The 21456-nt window shown below is 46.0% G+C and overlaps 1 protein-coding gene and 1 long non-coding RNA gene across 2 annotated transcripts in view; one reads left to right on the forward strand and one right to left on the reverse strand.

Moving 5' to 3' along the window:
* ARCN1 (archain 1) overlaps positions 1 to 4945 on the forward strand; it is a 17821-nt gene extending 12876 nt beyond the window's left edge. The window contains exons 9-10 of the mRNA XM_074936838.1: positions 176 to 380; positions 2514 to 4945. Of these exons, the coding sequence (XP_074792939.1) occupies positions 176 to 380; positions 2514 to 2603 (295 nt within the window). The 3' untranslated portion in view covers positions 2604 to 4945. The remainder of the gene's footprint in view (positions 1 to 175; positions 381 to 2513) is intronic.
* On the reverse strand, positions 4886 to 19163 carry LOC141976058 (uncharacterized). Its single transcript, XR_012636055.1, has 3 exons — positions 19053 to 19163; positions 8219 to 8277; positions 4886 to 5384 (listed from the first exon to the last, which is right to left on the reverse strand). It is a non-coding gene; the product is annotated as an uncharacterized LOC141976058 (long non-coding RNA).
* Positions 19164 to 21456: the final 2293 nt, after the last annotated feature.

A 21456-nucleotide genomic window follows, 5' to 3' on the forward strand; every position in this document is an offset into this window, starting at 1 on the left:
AAGACAATGATCAGATATCATGGTCCGTGATGCATTTTTCATGGCCGTGAATTTGGTAGGGCCCTACCCGTGGCCCTTGGAGAGCTTTTAGGAGTTGAGGTGTCCCCTTTGGGGCTGTTACAAGTGTGTCTTTAACCTGTGTGCAAATGAGCAGCTCCTTATTGCCCTGCTATAGGTCCAGTGTTGGCGCCCCAGTGATTGGAGAGATTGATGGGGAGTATCGCCATGACAGCAGGAGGAATCTCCTTGAATGGTGCCTACCAGTGATAGATGCCAAAAACAAGAGTGGCAGCCTGGAGTTCAGCATAGCCGGGCAGCCCAATGACTTCTTCCCGGTGCAAGTCTCCTTCATCTCCAAAAAGAATTACTGCAACATACAGGTATGGCCACCCCCAACTTCTTATGTGTCCTTCTGGTGCAGAGCTTGGGAGGCTCTGCCTAGAAGCCCAATGCACTGCAGTCCTCAGAATGAACAGTCGCAGTGGCACACTAATTGTTTTGTGGACAGGTGTTTGGCTCTGCGTTCGTAGCACCCACTCACCTGTGTCACTGATACTCCTGGAGCTGTCCTGATACTGATACCGTCCACCCTTGCTTCCCTTTGCTGGCTGCTCTGCCACACACCCTGTTGCACCATTCTCTTCTCAGGCAGATTCTCTTCTTAATCTTTTTCTGCTGGATCTTCCCTAAGAGCAGCTTCTTCATTTTATATTGCTGCAGTTCCCACTCACTGCTTTTCAGCCCTTGCGAGTTGCATGGAAGCTACTCTTCCTTCAGTCCAGTACATTATTCCCACCTGGCACTGCTGAAAGATAGGCAGCAGTAATGAGGATGGCTTGTGCTGTGGTTTCTCAGATCTCTCAAGTTAGGGAGGTGGGGCTACATTAGCACTAAATGGGAATCTTCCAGGAAATGGTTAAGTGCTGCCTGAGGTGGTTGTGGTGAATCAGGGCATATTTGCCCCATTTGCACTGCTCCAATCGATGCAGCAAGTGTCGATTTAGCAGGTCTGGTGAAGACACGCTAAATTGAGGGGGGAGCACTCTCCCATCAATTAGTGTATGTAAGGGAAGTTGATGGGAGAAGCTCTCCCATCGACCCAGTGCAGCGTAGCCACCGCGGTAAGTGGATCTAACTACGTCGACTTTAGTTACGTTATTCACGTACCTGAAGTTAAGACCATAAGAACGGCCATACTGGGTCAGACCAGAGGTGCATCAAGCCCAGTATCCTGTCCTCTGACAGTGGCCAATGGCAGGTGCCCCAAAGGGAATGAACAGACAAGTTATCAAGTGATCCATGCCCTGTCACCCAGTCCCAGATTCTGGCAAACAAAGGCTAGGGACACCATTCCTGGCTAATAGGTCCATCAATGGCTATTTTCCATGAATCTGTCTAGCTCCCTTTTGAACCCTGTTATAGTTTTGGCCTTCACAACACCCTCTGGCAAGGAGTTCCAGAGGTTGATAGTGCGTTGCGTGAAAAAACACTTTCCTGTGTTTGTTAAACCTGTGACCTATTAATTTCATTTGGTGGCCCCTTGTTCTTGTATTATGAGAAGGAATAAATAACACTTCCTTATTTATTTTCTCTATACCACTCATGATTTTATAGACCTCTATCATATCCCCCCTTAGTCACCTCTTTTCCAAGCTGAAAAGTCCCAGTCTTATTAACCTCTCCTCATACGGAAGCCATTCTATACCCATTCTAAGTTGTGAAAGTTAGTTACTGCAGTAGTGTAGACCAGCCCTCTGTAAGTGCACACAGCCTGATGCTAGGGACGTTATGCTGCCATCTCCTTCATAAGAGACACAGTTCCTAGGCACCTGTGTTAAAGATATTTTTCATGAGCTAGGGCATTAGTGCTGGTATCCTGGCCAAATTCCATCTCAGATAATTCCACTCAGCTTTTCTAAAACTTGCCCTGCAATTTCAGTTGGATCTGGATTTCTTCCTCAGTGCCTCTCCTAAGCATTAGTCACGCTTGTCCTCATGAGATGGTGGCTAAAGCAATCCATTTATCAAAGTGTTTGAGAAGTGTTCTGGAGTGGAAAGCGAAGGATGATAGATCACCTGAAACAAATGAAAATTCCCTTTGTCTTAATGTCAAGGCTTGTTTGGGTGGGGTAAACAGTCACAGGATGGGGAACTGAAGGCTAATTATCTACCTGCTTGGTCAAAATGAGCAGCTGCAGTGTGATCTTTCTCCACCTTGACTCTTAACCAGAAGCCACAGTTCAGTTCAGTTCTGTCCAGGGTGCTCTGAGCAGAGACTTAGTTGTTATCATAAATGAGGTAACTGTCTGGATCCTTGTCCTCTAAGGACAGCTGAGAACCAAACTCTTCTTACTTAGGATCTCAAGCTGAAGTTGACATTGTGGTTCAGAGATGATGTGCCCAGCCACCCCAGCCCCTTTGTTGTCCTGGTGTGAACTGAAAAATCTCTGCTTAATTGTGTTTTGGAGGTAGAATATCAAGTGCTGAACTGACTGTGTGTGTTATCTCCACAGGTTACCAAAGTGACCCAGGTAGATGGGAACAGCCCTGTAAGGTTTTCCACGGAGACCACCTTCTTGGTGGACAAATACGAAATCCTGTAACACCAGCAGCAGGGAATAACAAATGAATTTTTTAAATTAAAAGAAAAAAAGGCTGAAGTTTATTCTGAATGTCTGGAACGCCGCAGCCCTCTCTCTGCTAGGACACACGGCTCTGCCTGCCCAACTGCAGTGTTCCTGGGTCACGGGCATTCTTTGGCAGAGAATTGACATGATCATATGGGGGAAAGGCTGCTAATTTCTTTGGCAGATTTTACTGGCCATCAGTAAAGCAGGATCTCCATTGAGAAATCCTGGCTTTGATACCTCCCCTTCCTCTCTCCCACAAAGCTGGCTACTTAGCTCAATGCCAGAATGAAACTACACCTCATTCTCTTCCTTTTTAGTATATCAAGAGTTCCTTTTCTTTTGTTCTGATTGTTGCAATTTTAACTTATCCCCTGCCTCCAGCCCTTGTTTCCATGGATTCAACTATGCATTAAAATATTCTATACATGGGCATTATGCCTACTGGATCCCTTTCTCTTGGGAATGGAATAAGCTGATCAGACTAAGCCTCAGTTTTAAAGCTGAGGTTTTGGGTGGTTGTAGTAAACCTGTTCCTTCCCTTTGCCTGTACTCCTGACTTGCTGCCTGTTCAGCTCTGCTTCTTGGTGATGGACCTGCACTTGGGCCAGCTCCCACAGTGAGCCCATGTGCCTTTGGTGTGAGTTAGAGCAGAGTTGTCTTCCAGCTGGCAGAGAGAATGCAGCTTCTGAATTGACTGGTTCCAACTGCAGAAGGGGGGGGGCACCTGGAACTACTCAACTTTTGCTGGAATTTCCTGTCACTGTTTGGTGTAGCCCCTAGGCCAGATGCTTAAAATAATTTTGCCTGGTTTAAGTGAACAATCTTTATTGCCTTTCTTGATCCATTTGAATCTTCCCCAGTAAATTGAGCCCCCATACCTGCCAGTATGCATCTTAGCCCTTCCTAGACGCAGCTTGTAAAAGGGTATGGAGCCTGCCTTGTTCAACCCGATAAACAGGTCTGAATTACTCTGACATATTCATGCTTGGGTAAGTCTGCTTGGGCCCACGTAAGAGCCAAGGAGATTTATCCTATTGGCACTTACTGATGGAGTAGGAGAAGGGAAGCCTTGGTTGCAGCACAGAGATTTCAGGTAAAAGTCAAATGTACTGTAGTGCTTTAAGTTTGCCCTGTGGTGCGAGGGCTGCACACAGCCACACTCCCTTGCACCATAGAAAAGGTGTTTCCTCTCTGACTAGCTGGAATAGCGTTGTCTACCCCGTCCTCACTTAAAACATTTCTCACCTACTTCCTTTAGAACCATTTTTGATGACATTGGGAGGTGGTCTCAGCCTGACTACATCTGAGCTGTGCCTGGCTGATCGCACAACTTCAAAAAGGAACCTTGCTAACCACCATTATAGCAAGGCCTCATGGTTCTATCCAAACATAACTATTTCACTGGTTTGTGGGTGACAGGAAATGAAATTTCTTGCTCATGGAAGTCCTAGAAACTTGCGCACTGTGCTCCAGCGCGAGAACACCTGTTTCAGACTAAGTGCACACCAATGCTTGTAGGGTTGTCTGCCAAAGAAGTTAGCTGTCTCTCCCATGTTATCTTAATTGCATCAGTGAGGAAACGTAACTCCAGTTCTTTCCATGTGAGGGTGATGTGTTCTGGGAGAGGGGAAGCAAATCCTGTCCTGTAGTTAAGTAGACTATGAATCTTAATTCAGTTGTGTTCAAGAGTTGCTTGTCTGTATGATTTTAAAATGGAGTCAAGTTTAGTTTCAAACATCAAAGGAGCATTTTTCTTAAATTACTTTGGGGGTAATATTTAAAAAAAAAAAAAAGTTTTGTAACCCTGTATAATAATGACCTAGGGAATAGAACACATTCCAGTGTACACAAAGAATACAAATCCTTTAATCAAATAAAGAGTATTATAAAAAGCAATCAGCCGAGGCTTTGGCCTACTCACGTGCTGGAATGGTTTGGCTTTGATTTGTTCACAACACACTCTGGGAGATAGGGGGAGCCAATAATATCAAAAAAAGTGACCACAGCTCCATGGAGTTCATTGGAATAATCGGGATTGGGACAGCTCCTGGGCAAGAGTGATAAATTTATCAGAGGGATAAATACCGGAGAGGGAGAGGAATTAAAGCTCAGTACCAATGTGGACACAAGAATAAATGGATATAAACTGGCCATCGGGAAGTTTAGATGAAGGTTTCTAACCATCAGAGGAGTGAAGTTTTGGAATAGCCTTCCAAGGGAAGCAGTGGGGGCAAAAGATCTATCTGTCTTTAAGATTAAACTCAATAAGTTTATGGAGGAGATGGTATGATGGCATAACATGATTTTGGTAATTAATTGATCTTTAAATATTCATGGTAAATAGGCCTAATGGCCTGTGATGGGATGTTAGATGGGGTGGGATCTGAGTTACTACAGAAAATTCTTTCCTGGGAATCTGGCTGGTGAATCTTGCCCATATGCTCTGGGTTTAGCTGATGGCCATATTTGGGGTTGGGAAGGAATTTTCCTCCAGGGCAGATTGGAAGAGGCCCTGGAGGTTTTTCGCCTTCCTCTGTAGCATGGGGCATGGGTCACTTGCTGGAGGATTCTCTGCTCCTTGAAGTCTTTAAACCACGATTTGAGGACTTCAGTAGCTCAGACATAGGTGAGAGGTTTTTCGCAGGAGTGGGAGGGTGAGATTCTGTGCCCTGCGTTGTGCAGGAGGTCAGACTAGATGATCATAATGGTCCCTTCTGACCTCAGTATCTATGAATCTGAGTTCTGTCTTATTTCCTTTAAAAAAAAAAAAAAAATTAACAGTAAAAAATGACAAACTTCATGAAGGATTTTTGCTCTCATTGAATCTTTCCAGGTTGCATTTTGGTGAGCGGAATTGGATGACCACTTCCCTGTAACAAACACTTTCCAGACTGTTTCTTGCCATATGTTATGTGCAGAATCACATCCAGCAATGTCTGCTAGCTCTACTATGTAGGTATGACCTGGATGACTTGTGAGAGGCCATGGCAATTACTCTGTGTAGGTCTTGGATCTGTTATTCCACTCAAGAAATATTAAACCCAGAAAGGTGACTGAGAGAGTATTTTTTTGAATTGTTGCCCCAGGGTAAGCCAATATATAACTTAAATCAAACCTATTTTGGGTTGGGGGGGTTGTAGTGACCTCTCAGGTCAGGGGTTGTGGTGACCCCTCAAGTAAGAACACAGGTGTGTTCAGTCCAGGCAAAAATATTAAAGGTGTTGTGGTAACGCCCTCAAACTGTGGTAACCTCTCAGGTATAAAAAATTAACGCATCGTAGTATAAATTAAATAAATAGGCCTTGGGGTGTGTGTGTGTCAGTGTAAGTAAGGGTTACCAAAAAACACCCAAAGCACCCTGCAAAACCCACAAGCTCGTGATCAGGGCCGTCTCTAATGCAAGCCCGATGGACCGCACCTCAGTAAATCGGTAAAAAATCCTAACTAAGGGGGTTGTCTCTGCAGGGCATCGCCTGTCAAGCTCCCTGCCTGGATCTAGGGTTGGTGCCTTTATCCTTCTTGTCCCTTTCTCCCACACTTATGAGCCACTGACTGGTATGACATCTCACTAAAAGCGATTAAAAGTAAGTGGCAACTAGCCAACGCTCTGCCAAAAAAAGATGTAAAAGGTTTGTAAACATCTTTATTTTTATAGGAAGAATTTTTTAAATAGTATGGTGGTTTTTTTTAGTTTGTAAGCTGCTGCAGCGGGCAGGGCAAACTTTTTTTTAAAAAAATAGGTAAAAATCAGTCCAAAACTGTCCCTGCTCCACCAAAAAGTACACCTGCTTATTCTGTGTTTGTGCATTATAGTCCTAAAACTTGTAAGTACTTAAAAAAATGAAATTTTTTACACGTGTAATAATTCATCTAAACAATTCCCACTAAAAGATACCTTCAATTTAATTAAAATTGTCCGCCTCAAAGGCGCTCTTGTGTCACCAAAAATCCCTCATGGGCAGTAAAAACAGTTTGTTTATTAGTTTAAAAAAAAAACAAAGCTACAAAGAGACTCCATGAATCTTGGGTGCGGAGTCTAAAAGACTCCCCCAAAAAATTAAAAACACAGATGCAAAAGTTAAAAACCAGGAGTAAAGCATCTGGCTGTTTCCCAGCCCGAGCAGCAACTTCAACTCCCTCGGCTCCCTTGTATCCCCAATTAATTAAATCTTAAAAGCAAAAAGAAAAAAACCAGCCAAAAATATTATGAATTTTTTTAGTGCTGTTCGGCAGCCGGTAGCGCCTTCTTCCCCTGCAGCATGTTTTGCAGCCTAATAATTTACAAGCAGGCAGTAGTGTTTTACAAAGGCAGCCATCGCCTCCTGCTTCTCCCCTACAAGTTATTTCCTCATCATCAGTTCAAAATGCAGCATCTTCAGTGCTAATACAAGCACCAGCTTCGCCAGCCGTTCTTTCGGGGGGGAGTGGGGAGGGAAGGGAAGTCTCCTGCTTTACTGCCCAGCCTTGATGGGGTGGGGGCTGTTCCCGATTCCACCGGTATCTCACTAAACTCAATCGCCAACTGTACCAAAAATCAATTAAACTAGTCAGCACTATTCCAGGCTCCCTTAAAACAACTGCCTAAAAATAAAAACAATTTGGTTACAGTGCACGCCCTTTGGACACCTAAAAATCTGGTTTAAAAAATTCCCTAATATACAAAAAAATCCAATCACCTCCAAACAGTAATTCAATGTTATAATCCATCATGGGCTAACATCAACCAACTTTTGCAAGCGGTTATACCCTCTAAAGTGCAACAACAACTACTTGCTAAAGCCCAGTGGCCCCCTACTAATCCCGAACAAAAAGCTAACCTAACTCAAGCTAAAAAAAAGTTTAGTAACTGCCATTCCGGAAATTTGTCCCCAAAAAACAAACAAAAATTGACAGCTGTAAACAAAATAAGGGCAAGTCCCCTGCTAATTACTTAAATAGGCTAACTAAGGTGTTTAAACAGCATTTGGGAATAGCCCGGCCCGTTAACAATGCCAAGGAAGCAGTGAGAGCTGCTTTTGTTCAGGGACTTTTGCCAAAGGTTCAGCAGCAGCTAAAACTATTTGTATTAGCTGGCAAACAAAACCTCTTTCTAAATTAATAACGGTTGCCAATCACTGTACAGCTTGTCTAAAGCAAAAAACACAAAAACAAAACTTTTAGCTTTGCAGCTACAAACTTACCAATCCAAAGATCATGGGGTAGTAAAAGTGGGCAAAAACACAACAACAACAACAAAGGTCCCCCATATCTCCCCCCCCTCCCCCCCAATACTGTGTGCCACTACTGTGGCCAGGTAAAGCATTAAAAAAATAAACGCCCAAACCAACTTCCTCAGAATCACCCACCCCCTTTCCCAAACCCTGATGCGCCTACCTTTTCTCCACCAAATAACCCCTATTAAAAATTGCAATAAAACCTAGCATGTTCAGAAATTCAGTATTTCCTAAATAACCAGCTAATGGCCATTCAAAATAATCTTAAACATCAGGCTTGGCCCACTGACCTTACTAGTGCTTCAAAAGTACCATCTAATTTGTGGCCATAAAAACATACTTAAAAATTTTCAAAATAAATGTGCAAGTACTCACGGTGCTCCTTCCAAGCTTATGGGCCGGTCAAAGAGGTATGGGCTCCCACATACCAAATCCTGCCGGGTTCATAAAAAAAATGCATATAAAACTAAAGTATTCACCATAATATCTAAAAAATTAGACCACCTAATGTGCCTAGCCATTTTATTGTTAGTGCTCCTAAAATAACACCCAATATTTAAATTTAAAATCAATAAACATTTTAGCCTTTGAAACCCCTTCAGCTTCAATGTGTAAAAAAATTAAAGCAAAAAAAAGTTGTCACAGCGTTTAACAAGGTCTGTTAAAAAGGTATAAAACAAAAAACCACCCTAACAAAACAGTTACTATTCCAAGTTGTTAATATCTGTGTGTATGTAAAGGCCACTACTTTGCTAAACATGCATTTTAACCTCACCGTGACCACAGAACATCACTTTATATATTAGCCAGCAAAATAAAACCCTTCAATTAAATCTTAGGTTTCAAATTTCTTTTATTTTAACCAGTTTAATACCCAATCAACTCCAAAATTTGCGTTCACTTCTACTAAAAGTTCAAAAAATTTCTAATTTACAGGGTCAAATCCATTTGCTACAAAACAGATATCAAATTAAAAAACATGCTTTTCATACAGCCTATAAAATGTCTACTTTATGTATTAATTATAATGTAATGTGCTATATAACTAAAGCAATAAATCAACCCCAGCATATTGTTACAATAAAAACAGTAATGCTTATCTTGCTTTTGTTTAGTATAAAAATGTTGTTATAAAGAACGTAATAGCAAAAATGCCTTTCATATTCATACTAATCATGCATTATCATTATATCCAGCTAAAATTTATAAAAATAGTCCTAATCCTTTTAAACGAAAAACAAAAATACAAAGCATAATGCAATTAAAAATTTTAAAATGTTAGTTGTGCTGAGGACCACACAAAAAAAAATATAAAAACAAAAATTAAAAAATTTAACTATGAGCCCCTCAGTTATATCAAAACAAAGCACAGTCAAGCTAACTCTAAAATCTCATAATGCAAAACTTAAAAAAGCAAACTGTCTATAGCAAATAAAAAACAAAATCAATGTAACCTAACCTTACAAATATTATAAAAACAAAAATCAAACAAAAATAAGCATAACATAACATAAATTGCAAATGTTTTTTAATTGATGCATTCCATAAAAAATATAAATGTTAATAGCTTATTGTTTATACTTTAAAAAAACTGAAGCAAAAATACTCTGTCAGCTATATTTCTTCCCTGGCAATTGCCTAAAATAAAGCTGTCTCTAATTTTGTTGCATTCCAACCTAAAAAAAATGTATTTTCTTCCACAAGTGAATACATTTAAAGTATGATTCAAATAAATTAAGAGGATTCGGGTGTTTTAATGTTGGGTTAAGCGGATATGGAGACCCTCTAGCAGGTGCCTAACAGCTCTAGCAACAGTTACATTCCCTTTCAGCTAAGCCTTGGTCCCCTGTAGACATGGAGACCCGCTCCCCTAAAAACCTGTAGCTGTATATTTTTAAAACGTCATGTCTCCCTAGTCTCCAGTAACACAGGCAGCACATGACCAATGGGGAGCACTTGCCTCACTGGAATCTGCTATAGGTCTCTACATGTTATCTAGAGTCCTTAAAAGAAAGATAAGTAAAATAGTCCAAGGGTGAATGCTACTGTCTCTTCCCCCTCCCTCACTCTCACCGTGGTGTATTATGTGAAGAGTGGGTAATATGGCAGAGTAGTCTGGAACGGTGAGGTGGAGAATAAATTAGAATTTTGAAAGTGTGTTAAAGAACAAACTCTGATAAAAGATGAAGTTGCCCTGAGTGGAGCCCTACGCTGGATTGTTTTTTAATCCTACTCCCACCTGCTCCCACTGTTGCGAGATCCCAGCCCTACTGCAGGTCTCTACACTAGTCTCGTGCAGAGCTCTAGCCCAGAGAACGTGTTGTCGTTCTCCTAGCCCCTTCCGTTCCCATCTCAAAGCTCTTCTTCACTAATAGTAATGAATTACATTTCACCATGCTCCTCTGCCACAGGGAAGCATTATCCCAATTTACAGATGGGGAAACTGACACAGGAAGACCTTGGAATGGAACCTAGGTTTCTTGGCTCCTGGTACTGCTCTTTAAAAAGGACTTGGGGAGATGGGAAGGAATCAGGCTTGTCTTTTTTTGCTGCTTGATGCTGAAAGGTTTTTGTCAGTGTTTTCTGCTTCTTCTTTTAGATTAGTGCTTCAGATCTTGTCTATCTTGGGAGATTCTGTGGTAACTAGAGAATGAGTGAAATTGTGACAGAGACCACATTGAAAGCTGCAGCGATTGAGGGGAAGTGATTTTTAATTATTATAATCACTTTGTATTTTGTTGACGCTTCTTTTACTGCGCTTCGGAGAAAAGATGTCTCTTTAAGCTACACAACTTCGTCCCTTCAGTTCAGATGTGAGTGCTCAAAGTACCCATTTCTGAGACCCCCAGCAGACTTCACTTTCCTGTTTTTTGCCAAGGTAATAAATCATGCAAGAGAACACTGTAAAAAATGGTACATCCTTCTTTTTAATACTTTGTGGGTCGCTTCTAGCCTTCTCTTCTCCTTTACCTGTTCCATGGTGTGGTAAGCCTATGCCAGCTGATGTCTCTGCACTGCTAGGGATGGCTCTTTACTATCAGCAGCATAGTTGCTGCCTTGCAGCTCTAGTCTTCAGATGCAGTGTACAGTAATTTTCCCTGAAGTTACTGGCAGCTATTCACATCCTGATGTGGGAAAACTTCAGCTGATATAAATCAAACTCCTAGCCTGTAGACTGCCGTAGTGTTGCTTTGGTGCCCTCACAATCCCAATCCTACTGTTAACTCAGGCACTCTCTACATGGGAAAGGTGTTTTCTGTATGAACTAAGGTGTGAATTTAAACTGACAGTGTTGTTGCCACCTCTGGTATGGAGACACTCTTATACCAGAATAAGTGTCTCTTTTAAGGCTTTGTCTACACTACAGAGTTTTGTCAACAAAAGTTATGCCACTTTCATTAAACCACTGTTGCATGTCTACATTATGCTCCAGCAGAGCACATCCACACTAGCAGCTCTTGCATTGACACAGAGCAATGCACTATGGCAGTTATCTAACTGGGCATAGGGTACTTTGGGAAGGGTTTGCAATGCCTCATGGGCCAGGTACAGCATCCTATGATGTAGATTTCTCAATCCCATCGCTCCATGGGCATCCTATGAGATTGCCAGCTGCTTTTCAACTAAAGTGGGGTGGGGAGAAGGGGAAGGGAGAGTATGTGACAGGGCGTGTGTGTGTGAGGTGGGAGAGACAGACTGGGGAAGTGAGTGAGAGATTGTGTGTGTGTGGGGAATAGATATGTGAGAGAGACTGTGTGTTTTGGGGGAGGGAGGGGGGAAGAGTGTTCGCATGGTGTCTCTTAAATTGACACAGCTGCCTGAGCAACCAATCCTGAGGGAGGGGGATGCCGTCCCCCCATATCAGCCCCCCCCCCATTCTACATTAATGGTTCTGTGATTCCCTCTGAGTTCTCCCATAGCCTCCTCAGCTACCAGGAGCTGTCTCCTCAGCAGCTCTGTGAGCACTCCATGCTGAGAAATATCAGAACTTCCCAGAGATTTGAAAGGGGAGGGCACATGCCTGCGTAGCTAGATGCAGGGTAGCCAACTTCAAAACACTGAACAAAGCAGGCATTGTGAGATACTGGGGGAGGCCAGTTATGTCGACATAACAAACAGCAGCACCTACACTGACGCTTTTGTTGCTTTAACTCTGCCACAAAAAGCTCTATGCTTCTCATCAAGGTGGTTTTATTTTGTCAGCGAAACAGAACAGTTTTGCTGCCAAAGGTAGCTTTATAGAGCGTACAAAACTGTTTTGTAAGAAAAAGCTGCTTTTATTTTTATCCCATAGTCCTTCCTCATTTCTGCGCATTGGATTACTAGGAAGACATTGGTTCTTTATATAGACACATCCCTAGCTTCATGTGTCCTGGAATGTGGCTACAGAAGACTAGACAACCACTGACTAATTGCTGAGCATTCAGCAAAACACATCTCTGCAGACACTGCCCAGTTCAACTCCTACGCTGACCCTGCTTAGAGAGTTCTAAAGAAGATGGGCACCAGCTTGCTATTTCTGAAAATCATTTCCTGTCCAGTTCCATGAACACACCTGGGCCGTTGAACTAACTGTGTTTGTGCTGGACCAGGAAGCAAAAAATGATGAGCAAATTTAACAAAGTGGGAGGTCTTGTACTGAACATTGACATTTCAGCTGTCTTGTTCCAAACATTTCCTGAGCTCCCAGGTCAGGGTGCTTCATTATAATGGAGAGGGGTTTGGGTGGCCAAGAACTGATGTAATTTAAACTATAAATGGATCTATTTATTTTTTTAGTGAATTTGGTTTTAATTTGAAGTGTGTTTGGAGAGAGTCCCTGACTGTTTATCCCTTCTCTTGGACAGCAGCTGGCTTTGCTGCTATCTGGAGCAGGGTAATTTAGCTTAACTCTCCTATGAACTGTGAGTATAGCTAGTCTGTTTGTTACCACATCCTCTGTTTTTTTGTTTGTTTGTTTTTTAACCCAGCAATTATGTCGAGATTGTTAGCTCAGTGGGGAATAGGGACTGTTATTTACCATGCATTTGTTTAGTGCTAATACGCTGGAGCTCTGACATGGTTGAGGGCTCTACGTCTAGAGATAGAGGTGAAGAGCTAAAACCTCACCAGCCCCCATGCACAGTATGTCCCCTTGGTGGGTTTTGAAAATAACTACTAGTTTGACCAAGTTTATACTGTTCAGCCCAAATGTGTTTGGAACTGATTTAGCTGGAACTGCAGGTTCATGCTGCTTCCAAAGCCCAGTGTCAGGTAGGGCCCAAGTGTGTGTCCTGGTGTATCCCTGCCCACTTCTCTCCCTTGTAGGAAACTCTGGAGTGTCTGAAAGATCTGCCCTCATGCCTGTTCTCATCCTTCCTGTTCTCATCCCCCAGTTCTTGGGTGTCTCAGCTGTACAGTCTGTTGCATAACTAAAAATGCAGGGCTTGATAGATTGCAGATGTTGTCCTGTGGCATTGTCCAGTTTACTCAGTGACTGTGGGAACTGGAAGTTAAGGCTACAGGCTGCATTGCATTGTGCTTTCATCATGTCATTTGTCAGACTGAATCTGACTAGGGTGCCTGGAAGTTCTTCCTGTCCTGAGCTGCTCCTGCACAGTGCTGTGTCTTGCTCACTCCATGGCTTCCAGTCTTTAGACACTGAAATAGCTGCTGAGCTTAAAGACCTGTTGGGCTGCAGTGATTTAGTGCTCTGTATCTAGCCAGGCTAAGTTTCCCCTCTGCACAGCTTTGGTATGGCTCAAAGGCCCAGCTCCCCCGTCAGTGACTCAGAGGAGAAAGCAGGGCCAGGAGCATTTCAAGGGCGTTTGTCTCAAGATTGTGGGAATCTATGCCTTGATTTTTCTCTCTTCCCTTTCCCCACCCTTCCTGGCTTTTCAGAGACACCTTCACAAACCTGACCCGGATTGGTCTGTGAATGGGCCAGGCAAATCACTACCACATGCCCCCTCTACCCTGTGTGAGTGAGGGTCTTCGTGGCAGCGCTCAGCTAAGGAGTTTGCTGCCAGGAAAGTAAGGTCTGTTCTTGGAACTAGGTCTAGGTCAGCAGCAGTAGGAGAGCTCCTCACACTCTTTGCCATCTGCCTTTTTATCATTAAAAGGAAAGGGTTGGAGAAGTATGAGGGGGTGAAGTAGGAGCCAGACTCTGGTTCTCTTCCAAGAGGATAAACATCTCTATAAACACACACCAGCATATGCACGTACCTACAGCTGTACACCCTATCAAACCACTACACACTCCTCACAATTCTCCCCTGAAGAGGATGAAAGAACACATCGCAAGTTGTGTGACAGATGTTCCTTACTGCATTCCTGCTTCTCCACGTGGGCACCAGTGATACTGCCAAGAATGACCTTGAGCAGATCACTGCAGACTACGTGGCTCTGGGAAGAAGGATAAAGGAGTTTGAGGCGCAAGTGGTGGTCTCGTCCATCCTCCACGTGGAAGGAAAAGGCCTGGGTAGAGACCGGCGAATCGTGGAAGTCAACGAATGGCTACACAGGTGGTGTCGGAGGGAAGGCTTTGGATTCTTTGACCATGGGTTGGTGCTCCAAGAAGGAGGAGTGTTAGGCAGAGACGGGCTCCACCTAACGAAGAGAGGGAAGAGCATCTTCGCAAGCAGGCTGGCTAACCTAGTGAGGAGGGCTTTAAACTAGGTTCACCGGGGGAAGGAGACCAAAGTCCTGAGGTAAGCGGGGAAGTGGGATACCGGGAGGAAGCACGAGCAGGAGTGCATGAGAGGGGAGGGCTCCTGCCTCATACTGAGAAAGACGGGCGATCAGCGGGTTATCTCAAGTGCCTATACACAAATGCACGAAGCCTGGGAAACAAGCAGGGAGAACTGGAAGTCCTGGCAAAGTCAAGGAATTATGACGTGATTGGAATAATAGAGACTTGGTGGGATAACTCACATGACTGGAGTACTGTCATGGATGGATATAAGCTGTTCAGGAAGGACAGAAAAGGTGGGGGAGTTGCACTGTATGTAAGAGAGCAGTATGACTGCTCAGAGCTCAAGTATGAAACTGCAGAAAAACCTGAGAGTCTCTGGATTAAGTTTAGAAGTGTGAGCAACAAGGGTGATGTCGTAGTGGGAGTCTACTATATACCACCGGACCAGGGGGATGAGGTGGACGAGGCTTTCTTCCGGCAACTCACGGAAGTTACTAGATCGCAGGCCCTGGTTCTCATGGGAGACTTCAATCTCCCCGATATCTGCTGGGAGAGCAATACAGCGGTGCACAGACAATCCAGGAAGTTTCTGGAAAGTGTAGGGGACAATTTCCTGGTGCAAGTACTGGAGGAACCAACTAGGGGCAGAGCTCTTCTTGACCTGCTGCTCACAAACCAGGAAGAATTAGTAGGGGAAGCAAAAGTGGATGGGAACCTGGGAGGCAGTGACCATGAGATGGTCAAGTTCAGGATCCTGACACAAGGAAGAAAGGAAAGCAGCAGAATACGGACCGTGGACTTCAGAAAAGCAGACTTTGACTCTCTCAGGGAGCTGATGGGCAAGATCCCCTGGGAGAATAACATGAGGGGGAAAGGAGTCCAAGAGAGCTGGCTGTATTTTAAAGAATCCTTATTGAGGTTACAGGGACAAACCATCCCGATGTGTAGAAAGATAGTCAATATAGCAGGTGACTGGCTTGGCTTCACAGTGAAATCCTTGCTGATCTTAAATACAAAAAAGAAGCTTACAAGAAGCGGAAGATTGGACAAATGGCCAGGGATGAGTATAAAAATATTGCTCGGGCTTGCAGGAGTGAAATCAGGAAGGCCAAATCACACCTGGAGTTGCAGCTAGCAAGAGACATTAAGAGTAACAAGAAGGGTTTCTTCAGGTGTGTTAGCAACAAGAAGAAAGTCAAGGAAAGTGTGGGCCCCTTACTGAATGAGGGAGGCAACCTAGTGACAGAGGATGTGGAAAAAGCTAATGTACTCAATGCTTTTTTTGCTTCTGTCTTCACAAACAAGGTCAGCTCCCAGACTACTGCACTGGGCAGCACAGCATGGGGAGGAGGTGACCAGCCCTCTGTGGAGAAAGAAGTGGTTCGGGACTATTTAGAAAAGCTGGACGAGCACAAGCCCATGGGGCTAGATGCGCTGCATCCGAGAGTGCTAAAGGAGTTGGCGGATGTGATTGCGGAGCCATTGGCCGTTATCTTTGAAAACTCATGGCGATCAGGGGAGGTCCCGGACGACTGGAAAAAGGCTAATGTAGTGCCCATCTTTAAAAAAGGGAAGAAGGAGGATCCTGGGAACTACAGGCCAGTCAGCCTCACCTCAGTCCCTGGAAAAATCATGGAGCAGGTCCTCAAGGAATCATTTCTGAAGCACTTAGAGGAGAGGAGAGGAAAGTGATCAGGAACAGTCAGCATGGATTCACCAAGGGCAAGTCATGCCTGACTAATCTAATTGCCTTCTATGACGAGATAACTGGCTCTGTGGATGAAGGGAAAGCAGTGGACGTGTTGTTCCTTGACTTTAGCAAAGCTTTTGACACGGTCTCCCACAGTATTCTTGCCAGCAAGTTAAAGTAGTATGGGCTGGATGAATGGACTATAAGGTGGGTAGAAAGCTGGCTAGATTGTCGGGCTCAACGGGTAGCGATCAATGGCTCCATGTCTAGTTGGCAGCTGGTATCAAGTGGAGTGCCCCTGGGGCCGGTTTTGTTCAATATCTTCATAAATGATCTGGAGGATGGTGTGGATTGCACCCTCAGCAAGTTTGCAGATGACGCTAAACTGGGAGGAGAGGTAAATACGCTGGAGGGTAGGGATAGGATACAGAGGGACCCAGACAAATTGGAGGATTGGGCCAAAAGAAGTCTGATGAGGTTCAACAAGGACAAGTGCAGAGTCCTGCACTTAGGACGGAAGAATCCCATGCACCGCTACAGACTAGGGACCGAATGGCTCGGCAGCAGTTCTGCAGAAAAGGACCTAGGGGTTACAGTGGATGAGAAGCTGGATATGAGTCAACAGTGTGCCCTTGTTGCCAAGAAGGCCAATGGCATTTTGAGATGTATAAGTAGGGGCATTGCCAGCAGATGGAGGGCCGTGATCATTCCCCTCTATTCGACACTGGTGAGGCCTCATCTGGAGTCCTGTGTCCAGTTTTGGGCCCCACACTACAAGAAGGATGTGGAAAAATTGGAAAGAGTCCAGCGGAGGGCGACAAAAATGATTAGGGGCTGGAACACATGAGTTATGAGGAGAGGCTGAGGGAACTGGGGATGTTTAGTCTACGGAAGAGAAGAATGAGGGGGGATTTGATAGCTGCTTTCAACTACCTGAAGGGGGGTTCCAAAGAGGATGGCTCTAGACTGTTCTCCATGGTAACAGATGACAGAGCAAGGAGTAATGGTCTCAAGTTGCTGTAGGTTTGATATTAGGAAAAACTTTTTCACTAGGAGGGTGGTGAAGCACTGGAATGCGTTACCTAGGGAGGTGGTGGAATCTCCTTCCTTAGAAGTTTTTAAGGTCAGGCTTGACAAAGCCCTGGCTGGGATGATTTAATTGGGGATTGGTCCTGCTTTGAGCAAGGGGTTGGACTAGATGACCTCCTGAGGTCCCTTCCAACCCTGATATTCTATGATTCTAAGTGCTCAGAACTAGTAACTTCTGAGGATGAGATAGGAACCTGAATCAAGTCCCTGGATCTTTATGGTAAGTCTCTTCTGCTCTCTGTGTAGTAATGGATAACCACCTAATTCTCAATTACTGAGGGACAATCGCCACTCCTTGATATGTTTTGCTTTCCACAACCAAATTTCTGTACAACTTTTCATGAGTGATGTGTACCTGAGTATTGGGCTTCCACTATCTAAACTGTATTGTTAAATCTATTCAGTTAAATTTGGGTTATTGCTAATTATGCACTATATGTATTGTATGACTCTAAAAACAAACTTTGTATTTGTGGATAGTCTAAGCACTATACCCAAATGTACAGATACTCTTTTTTCTTAACGGCTGTATTATGTAATTTTTTTAACATTAGGTTTAATAAAAATTTTAAATCTGTTTTTTCTCCTGGAAGCATCACGGGGGAGGCGCTGATGTTTGCAAAGTGCCTTGGAGTCCCTGTGCTGGGAAGTGCTCTAGAAATGCACAGATTTGTTCTCTCCACAGTACTGACTACACCAAGCTACAAGCGCCAGCCCCAATTGCTGGGTGAAGCCCGCAGTTCCAGGGTTGTGCAGACCACGGAGTATTTTTAACCGGGGGGGAGGAAGGAACGGGGGTTGGGTGGCACCGGTGTGGGAGGCAGGAACCCTGCGTTCTGTGCTGGAGTGGGGCTCGCTCTCGTCTGACCTGAGGCAAGTCCACGCCCCTCGCCCTGCCTCAGTTTCCCCAGCAGCAGCGGGGTGCGAGGCTTAGCTCCTTGGTTTCTGCAGAGGACGTGAAGCAACTTGGCGGGGAGGGGGGGTGAACGCCGCCAGTTCCTTTGTTCCCTTTCGCCGGGGCCAGCGGGGGGCGGGGCACGGCGGCAGCGCACCTCCGCTGCCCGGGGTCCCCGCGCTGCCCCCGCCTCCTGCTCCCTCCCGCCGGCGTCCCGCGCGCGCCCGCCCCCGCCCGCCGGGGGTCAGTTTCCCCGCGCGCTGCGGCCGGTGACCGAGCGTCGCCGGCGCGCGCCGAGCGGCTGCGCTGAGGGGAGCGCGGGCCGGCCAGGTAAGGGGCGCCCGGGGGCGGGCTCCGTCCCTCCGAGAGCCGGGCCCCCCGGGCGGCCGCGGGCCCGGGCGAGGCGGGGGCGGAGCGCGTTGCCCGAGGGCGGCCGGCGGCCGGCGGCGGGTGCCCGGCTCGGCCGGCTGCGCCTCGGGTCGGCGCCGGGGGCTGTGTGCGGGCCGGGCCGGGCCGGGCTCTGCTCCCCGCGGGGCCCGGCGGCCGGGCAGGTGGCGTGTGCACCGCGGGTGGCGGGGGGTTGGCGCTGCCCGGCACTGGCTCTGCCCGGGCGGGGGCTGGGCCAGGTGACCTGGTCTGACCCTGTTTGGCCCGCTGGGGGGTGGACAGCCCAGGTGCTGGGACTGAGAGCCCAGCGGAGTGGCCGGGCTAAATGTCCCCTCTAAATCCGGAGCCCTTTTCTGGGCTGGGGTGACAGGAGCGCGGGACTCGTAAGATGCCCCTACCCCCGGGCAGCGCTGCTCGGGTTAAATGGGAGCGTGCGAAAGAGGCTGTTGCAAACAGCCCGAGCTCTGTCCCCTACCTGAGTCAGGGCTCGTGCTGTCCCAGGGAAATGGCTTTGGCAGAATTCCTTGCATTTCTGACATTTTCTCCCATAATCTGTAACAGCAAATCTTTGGCATGCAGCCTCCTCTCCCCGGGAAGCGGAGGGAGCTGAGGGTTGCAAAGCCAAAGTGAAAGGGAGTCCTTACAGACCTGTAGCCTCCGCACTTCTCTGAGAGATGGGTTAGAGTCCCTGGGCAGCTTAGTGCAGATGGCTATTCAGAGTCCAGCTACACACAAGGGGAGGCATCTTGGCTGAATGGACCGATGGCTAGGGGTTAGGAGCCAGGAATCCCAGCTTTGGTGTTGACTTGCTTCACCTCTCTCTGTGCCCGTGAAATGGAGAGATGCTAACTAACTAGGCATCTGATGAAGTGAGCTGTAGCTCACGAAAGCTTATGCTCAAATAAATTTGTTAGTCTCTAAGGTGCCACAAGTACTCCTTTTCTTTTTGCGGATACAGACTAACACGGCTACTACTCTGAAACCTAACTAGGCTTAGTGTCTGTGCTTTGGGAATGGTCACTTCTGTGTGAGTGTGGCAGGAGGGCTCTTGTGTGGGCCACTGTTGCCAGCTGCTGCTGTCCTTGTGGTTGTTTAGCCATTGGCAAGTCAAGTGAAGGAATGACTTGAGCATGGAACGCACTTGGAGGAAAGGAAGGTGATCAGGAACAGTCAACATGGATTCACGAAGGGCAAGTCATGCTGACCAACCTGATTGCCTTCTGTGATGAGATAACTGGCTCTGTGGATATGGGAAAAGCAGCGGATGTGATATATCTTGACCTTAGCAAAGCTTTTGGTATGGTATCCTACAGTATTCTTGCCAGCAAGTTAAAAAGCTATGGATTGGATGAATGGACTATAAGGTGGATAGAAAGCTGGCTAGATTGTCGGGCTCAACAGGTGCTCAACGGCTCGATGTCTAGTTGGCAGCCGGTATCAAGCGGAGTGCCCCAGGGGTCGGTCCTGGGGCGGTTTTGTTCAAGTTCTTTATTAATGATCTGGATGATGTGATTGATTGCACTCTCAGCAAATTTGCAGATGACACTAAGTAGAGGTAGAAACGCTGGAGGGTAGGGATAGGGTACAGAGTGACCTAGACAAATTGGAGGATTGGGTCAAAAGAAATCTGATGAGGTTCAACAAGAACAAGTGCAGAGTCCTGCACTTAGGACGGGAGAATCCCATGCACCACTACAGGCTGAGGACTGACTGGCTAAGCAGCAGTTCTGCAGAAAAGGACCTGGGGATTACAGTGGATGAGAAGCTGGATATGAGTCAGCAGTGTGTCCTTGTTGCCAAGAGGGCTAATGGCATATTGGGCTGCGTTAGTAGGAGCATTGCCAGCAAATCGAGGGAAGTGATTATTCCCTTCTCTTGGGCTCTGGTGAGGCCATATCTGGTGTATTGCGTCCAGTTTTGGGCCCCCCACTACAGAAAGGATGTGGATAAATTGGAGAGAGACCAGCAGAGGGCAACAAAAATGATCAGGGGGCTGGGGCACGACTTACGAGGAGAGGCTGAGAGTACTGGGCTTGTTTAGTCTGCAGAAGAGAAGAGTGAGGGGGGATTTGATAGCAGCCTTCAACTACCTGAAGGGGGGTTCCAAAGAGGAGGGGCTCGGCTGTTCTCAGTGGTGGCAGATGACAGAACAAGGAGAAATGGTCTCAAGTTGCAGTGGGGGAGGTCTAGGTTGGATATTAAGAAAAACTATTTCACTGGGAGGGTGGTGAAGCACTGGAATGGGTTACCTAGGGAGGTGGTGGAATCTCCATCCTTAGAGGTTTTTAAGGCCCAGCTTGACAAAGGCCTGGCTGGGATGATTTACTTGGTATTGGTCCTGCTTTGAGCAGAGGGTTGGACTAGATGATCTCCTGAGGTCCCTTCCAACCCTAATCTTCTATGATTCTATGAGGGCTGGGACCCTGTGAAGTGGGGATTATATATTTTGCCCCTTATCCTTGTCTATGTCTATGCACAATCCTGGGGTTCCCTTTGATTTGGTACTGGTAGGTCTCAACTTGGCTGTCCCCTCTGTGGCAGGGAGTAATGGCTGATGGGTAAGCCCACACCAACCAATAGGAATCCTGATCTTCCATGCTCATGCCTGGGAGGTTCCTCTATGGCCAGATATGTTCTTTCTGCCCTGTTCACCTCCTGCTTGAGGGTTCCTGAGCCCGATGGCCAGTCTGCCCCAGAGGAAACTGCCCAGCTGCTCTGTGCTGTGTGTGAGGATTTTCTTCTTAAACGTCCACTTGCTTTTTCATCCATCCTCATGTAAAAATGCTGAGATGGCTGAATGGGCCTTGATTTCAGCTGTTCCCTGTGCTGGGTTTCCAGCACTTCTCTTTTTAGAACTCGGGCACGTTCTTTGTCAGAAG

Source organism: Natator depressus, chromosome 22 (genome assembly GCF_965152275.1).
Source record: "Natator depressus isolate rNatDep1 chromosome 22, rNatDep2.hap1, whole genome shotgun sequence".
NCBI lineage: Eukaryota > Metazoa > Chordata > Testudines > Cheloniidae > Natator > Natator depressus.